The 6,502-nt window shown below is 48.2% G+C and overlaps 1 protein-coding gene across 4 annotated transcripts in view; it reads right to left on the bottom strand.

The window, feature by feature from the left end:
• The window catches only part of SAP130 (Sin3A associated protein 130), a 102,611-nt gene extending 97,112 nt beyond the window's left edge, over positions 1-5,499 (bottom strand). For 2 of the 4 annotated variants that reach the window (XM_023519385.1, XM_023519386.1), the window contains exons 1-2: positions 5,327-5,499; positions 3,572-3,689 (exon numbers count right to left, since the gene is read on the bottom strand). In XM_023519385.1, coding sequence (XP_023375153.1) covers positions 3,572-3,683 — 112 coding nt within the window. In that variant the 5' untranslated portion in view covers positions 3,684-3,689; positions 5,327-5,499. Of the gene's footprint in view, positions 1-3,571; positions 3,690-4,490; positions 4,696-5,326 lie in introns of those variants that run through there. The other 2 variants (XM_003800327.3, XM_023519384.1) reach the window with 2 other exon arrangements.
• Positions 5,500-6,502: the final 1,003 nt, after the last annotated feature.

Raw genomic sequence — 6,502 nt, 5'->3', positions numbered from 1 at the left:
AGTCCCAGCTACTTGGGAGGCTGAGGCAGGAGACTCGCTTGAGCCCAGGAGTTAGAGGTTGCTGTGAGCATGATGCCATGGCACTCTACCCAGGGAGATAGCTTGAGGCTCTGTCTCAAAAAAAAAAAAAAGAGAAGAGAGTAGAGAAAAGCAAGGGGGAAGACGGGAGAGAGAGAGGGAAGGAAGGCAGAAGGAGGCGAGAGAGAGCCTCAAACTGCTTCTTAAAGTGGCTAGACCATTTTATATTCCTACCAATAATGTATGAGTTTTTGTCAATCTTTATAAATTTAGTCTTTCTAGTGGATACACAGTAGTTTCTAACAGTGGTTTTAATTTATACTACCCTGAGGATTAATAATATTGAACATTTTTTCATGCAATTATTGGCATTCATATAGTTTTGGTGACATGTCCATTCAAAAATAATCAGGCTGGGCTTGGCACCCATAGCTCAGTGGGTAGGGTGCTGGCCACATGCACTGGAAGTGGCGGGTTTGAGCCCAGCCCAGGCCTGCTGGACAACAATGATAACTACAACAAAAACCAGCCAGGTGATGTGGTAGGCACCTGTAAGTCCCAGCTAGTTGGGAGGCTGGGCTAACAAGAGAATTACTTAAGCCCAAGAGTTAGAGGTTGCTGTGTGCTGTGATGCCACAGCACTCTATTGAGGGCACCATAATGAGACTGTCTCCCAAAAAAAGATGTCTTTGGTATCTTTTTGTGGAAATAAACTAAAAAAAAAAAAATCAGGTTGTCTAATACTGAGTTAAATAGGAGTTCTTTATATTTTCAGAACGTGAGTGCTTTATGGATATATTGATTATAAATGTTTTCTGAATTTGTGGCCTGCCCTTCTATTTTAATGGTGTTTTTTATAAAAAGTCATACAAAATTTTGATTAAGTACATAATATCAATTGCTTTTTTTATGATTAGTGTAGTTTGTGAACTAAGCAATTTCACTCCAAAGTTGCAAATAATTTCTTGTTTTCTTTCAGAAATTTAAAATTTTAGATTTAGGTCTATGATACATTTTGAGTTAATCTCTATTTATGGAGAATGTAATGTTCAAAGTTAATTTTTCCCCCTATATGGATATTCTGCTGTTCCAGCACTATTTTATTGAAAAGTTTCCAATTACTTAATCACTTATCTTAAAAATCAATTGACAGGCTCAGCGCCTGTAGCTCAGTGACTAAGGGCACCAGCCACATATACCAGGGCTGCTGGTTCGAATCTAGCCTGGGCCTGCCAAACAATGACAACTGCTACCAAAAAATAGCTGGGCATTGTGGCGGGCGCCTATAGGCCCAGCTACTCAGGAGGCTGAGGCAAGAGTATCGCTTAAGCCCAAGAGTTTGAGGTTGCTGTGAGCTATGATGGCACAGCACTCTATCCAAGGCAACACAGTTAGACTCTGTCTCCAAAAAAAAAAGTCAATTGACAATTAGTGTCTGGATTCTCCACCTAAATTCTCATGGAAGACAGAGTCAGAAAAGATATCTAGAAGAAAATAACATCTAAGATGAAACCTGAAGAAGAACAAGAAGTAGCTGAATAACCAAGTGTTGAAAGAAAGAAGGAAAATTGTGGCAGAAGGAAAAGAATGTGCAAAGCCCTAAGGCCTTGAAAATGGAGAACTTTTTATCATTCAGAAAACAGGAGGATATATCATCAGGCAGGAAGCATTAAAGTAGCTTAAAGTAACTTCAAGTCTCAAAAGAATTAAAATAAAGTTTTAATAAAAACTAAATTAGTAGGAGCAAGATAAAGCCATAAGAAATGAGGCTGGGCCACACCATGCCTGTAATCTTAGCACTCTAGGAAGCCCAGGCAGGTAGACTGCTTGAGCTCAGGAGTTCAAGACCAGAGTAAAGAAGAATGAGACACCAACTCTACTAAAAACAGAAAAATTAAAAACCAGCTAGGTATAGCAACACATGCCTATAGTCCCAACTACTCAGGAGGCTAAGGAAAGGGGATTGTTCAAGCTCAAGAGTTTGAGGTTGCTGTGAGCTATGATGCCACAGCATTCTACCCAAGGTGATAGTCTCTTTTTCTCTCTCTCAAAAAAAAAAGCCAGGAGAGATGGTTCACACCTGTAATTCCAGCACTCTGGGAGGCCGAGGTGGGTGGATAACCTGAGCTCAAGAGTTCAAGACCAGCCCAAGCTAGTGTGAGATTCCATCTCTAAAAACAGCTGGGCGTTGCAGCAGACACCTGTAGTCCCAGCTACTTGGGGAAGGCAAGAGAATCATTTGAGACCAAGAGTTTGAGGTTGCTGTGAGCTATGATGCCATAGCACTCTACTGGGGGCGACAAAGTGAGGCTCTGTCTCAAAAACCAAACAAACAATAAAAAGAAATAGGCTGAAATATTAGACAAGGGTCAAAGAGACAAAGAACAATCAATGATACCTCAGCAACCTAGTTTGAGTGATGATTAGACAGTGGTGCCATTTACCATAAGGAACACAAGGATCAACTGGTGAAGAAAAATGAGTTTATTTCACTTTGCAATGCCATGGGGGGGGGGTAGGGGAGAAGAGTATTTGAAGGACTTCCTCAACTTCAGCACTGCTGGATGGACACCTCTTTAGGGTGAGAGAGTTTCCCAGATCTTATAGGATGTTCAGCAGCATCCCTACCCTCCACCTATCAAATGCTAATAACACTCTCTAGCTGTGACAACCAAAGATGTCTCTAGACAATGTCAAATATTCCCCTGGAGACAAAATCATCCCCCACTGAAAACCATTGATATACAGCATTCAAAAGGTGTAAGACTAAAAATCAAACTGCACATATGTATGTATAGTTGACTCTCCGTATCCCTGGGTTCTGCATCTGTGGATTCAATCACTTATGGATGGAAAGTATTGAGGGAAAAAAAGATGGCTGCCTCCATACTGAATATGTGCAGTCTTTTGTATTTGTCATTATTTCTTTAGCAATACAGTACAATGACATCTTTATATAGCACTTACATTATAACAGGTAAGTTATCTAAAGATGATTTAAAGTACACCAGAGGATGTGCATAGCTTATATGCAAATACTATACCATTTTTTATAAGGGGCTTGAGCATCAGTGGAGTTTGGTATCCAACAAGGGTACAGGAACCAGACCCCATGGATACCAAAGGACAACTGCATGTACTTTTCAAAAACCTCTTTTCCTAGATGCACCTTTGGGATCTCTCATAACAATATACTATACCATAACCCTGGGCATTAATTAAACAAGAACACATTGATGCATTTTAAAACTACTTCTTATAGGCATGCTTTACCCTAAGTCAGTTGTTTTCAACCTTCCCAATGCCATGATGTATTTTCATTGTTACAAAGGGATCACAACCCACAGGTTGAGAAGTTACATGTGTACTTCAGTACAAGTAAATGAAGTGGTTAATACAGGAGGGAAAAAGACTTGTTTAAATTAGAATAGTAACTCAATCTTATCAACAACTAGTATTTACTAAAATCCTAGAAAGAATTTGCTAATTTAAGTCTGAAAACTAGTTAAATTCTTCAAGCAGAAAGAAATATAGAAGAATATTACGATTTTACCTGTAGCAGCTGGGTTTATCAACCCTGCAGAACCACTGTTTGCAATTTGAGAAGGGGCTTGGCTCAACCCAGTAGAAGGGGCTCCTAATCGAGGAAACTGTTGAGAACTCATTTCCACCTGCAGTACAAACAGCCACATGGTTACTACTAAATTCTGAGATTACAAACAATATTGAAAAGTTAAAGCATCTTTACTACCTATGACATGTCCCTCTGGAAAAGCAACTGCAGCATCATTTATCTACGTAACTCGTGATCAATGTAAATGCAGACATTATCTAAACTATGGAAGTTTTTTAGGTGTATTATCTCAATGAACAATAACACTGTCTACATGGTGCTGGAGAATACTATGACTCTCCATAAATACTTCTGGATTGCCATGCTACAAAAACCAACACTGAATTCTGTACAAAAGACACATGATAGGTATGGCCACGATGCATATGCATATGCAAAGTTTTATGGAAAATGGCATGTCTCTTTGAAAGATTCAAAAACCTCACACCAACGTGAACAGCACTGTGATTAGTATGTCAAAGGAACCTTCAGAGGGGAGATGCCCAGCCCCAAGAAAGGACGAGATCTTACATCAAGACCTAATGCAAAGTGAATCTCAGATGCTTTTCTGCAGAGGCCTCCATTTACGGATTTCCTTTTCTCCCTCTCTTTCACAGATCCCCAAAGAGCCAGAGGGACCCTAAATCTCCATCTTCCCTAAAAGCGTCCCAGACTTTTCCCTCATGGGCCAAGCTCTGCCATCTCCCCGGAATCGCCCATAACCCCACCCGACCTCGAACTCCCCGCTGAGATCGGTGGACAAATGTTTCCAGACACTTCGGTCTCTGAGACTCTGACTCGGAAGTGGGGTAAGTGTTTTGGGGAGCCCCACAGCAAGACAGGCACCGTGCCTCTTTACCTGTGGCCGCCGCCCGCCACCCGCACCTCCCGCTTCCATCTCTCCCGCTTGGGGGTGCCGCGGAGGGCCCATCTCGGTAGCAGTGCTGAGCTCCGGGGAAGCGGAGAGGAACTGAGCTGGACGGCGTCCTGGGCCCACCGCTGTCCAGCCCTGCTAGCCCGCCTAGCTCCAGTCGCCCGGCCGCGGATCTGCTCCCAGACCTCTTCCCCCGAACCTGCCCCTGCCTCCCCCGCCCGCCCATTGGCCCCACGCCCGACGCGTCACTGGAGGCCCAGAACCAATCCACAGCAACCTGCGCGCTCTGGGCCCGCCCCACCCTCCCGCCGATCGCCAGCCAATCAGGCGCGAGGCTCGCCGGGGCAGCCCAAACCCCTCGAGGCTGAGCCAATGGCAGAGGAAGACAGGCGCTCCCGGTGAGGGGGGCGGGGAGCTGGGAGGCCCCGCCTCGGTCAGGGTCTGAAAGCGGCGGGCGCAGGGCCCGGATGTGGAGAGTCACTTTAAACTGCTTCAGGAGCCAAGCTCCCTGGGCCACCCGCCCGCCCGCGCTCCCCCGGCCGCTCCGCTTCCCCGCCAAGGCCCACGTCTGCCACGCCCCCACGCCTTGGTCAGCCCACCCCTCCCGATGCCTCTCCCTTCCTAGCTATAGGACTCCCGGCCCCTGCCGCCGGCTCAACCGCCATGCCCAGCTCGCGAAAGAGCCGGGGTCCTAGCCGCAGGAGACTGGCACCCCTGCCCTTCCCCGGGGACGCGCAACGGGACGAACGCTGCAGCCCGGCTCGGCCGCCCCGCCCCCTCGTCTCCTCCCCTCCCCTCCCGGGTGCCTGTCCCGCCATTACCTGGGTGCTACGCCGAGTGGCCGCCGCGCCGCCTCGAGCTCCCTCCCGTGCTCTCTCCGCCTGTGGTGCGACGTCCTCGGGTTCCGGACCGCAGCCGCCGCCGGGGCGATAGCACTCTGCCCCCCACCCCTCACTCCAGCGCCGCTGCTTCCGCCGCCGTAACGAGCCTCCCGTCTATTGGCTGGAGTAGGCCCCGCCCTTCTAAAGGATAGCCACTCGCCTCTCGTCGTGCGCGGGAGAGTGGACGGGCCCTCCCCCCAGGACTGCGGCGTCCTCTGGGAAATGTAGTCCTGGGTGCCAGGAGGGCGGGCCGAAAAAGAGGTGCGGAGTGCCGGGGCGGGGCCTCTGGGCAACCCGGCTGGGGCAACACACACCTTTACTGTCCAGAGTTGATTCTGCCTTTTCTCTCTGAGATGAGAGAAGATGATGGAACCCACCCTTTGCCTCAGCCTGAGGGAACTAGGTTTCATTTTCCCGCGGCGAGGAGGAGCGGTGCAGCGCTGGAAAGAGTAATGGAGGCCAAGTGCGGCAGCCCGGAGGGGCCGCGGTGGTGCCGACTGTGTCCTGACTGTGCCGGTTTCCCCGCGCTGCGTGTGGGACTTGATGTCACCACCGAACGCCACGGTCGGCAAAGCCTCAACACGGTGGGTGGATCAGGCGCGCTGCGCGCGAGCGGCCGTGTCAGGATTAAGCCGGGCCTGCCCAGGAGTCCAGCACCCGCCCCTTAAATTAGGACGGCTCTGAAAGGGGCCCCGGACACCCAGCTCGGGCAGATAGCTAAGCACACCTGCTTAAATTGTCCGGATTATAAGAAAGCAAAAGGGGATAGTTTTGTTTTGTAGTTTTGTTTGGGGTTAAGGGTTGGAGTTTATACACCTGAAGATGTCTTAGCCAAATCTGCTTGGCAAAACTTGGATCTGATGAGGAATTACGTCCCCCTCTTCACTTATTTAGGTCTGGTATTTGTGATGAATTCAGAAGCAAACAAAAACTCAAAAAATACCTGTGTAAGACAACAGCTTGGTTAAGATTGCAGTTCCTGGCTCGGCGCCTATAGCTCAACCGGCTAAGGCGCCAGCCAGGTACACCTAGGGTGGCGGGTTCGAATCCCCAGCCCGGACCCGCCAAACAACAATGACGGCTGCAACCAAAAAATAGCCGGGCGTCGTGGCGGGC

Source organism: Otolemur garnettii, unplaced genomic scaffold (assembly GCF_000181295.1).
Source record: "Otolemur garnettii isolate 467f Iridium unplaced genomic scaffold, OtoGar3 scaffold00173, whole genome shotgun sequence".
NCBI lineage: Eukaryota > Metazoa > Chordata > Mammalia > Primates > Galagidae > Otolemur > Otolemur garnettii.
This window is presented reverse-complemented; position numbering and strand designations above follow the sequence as displayed.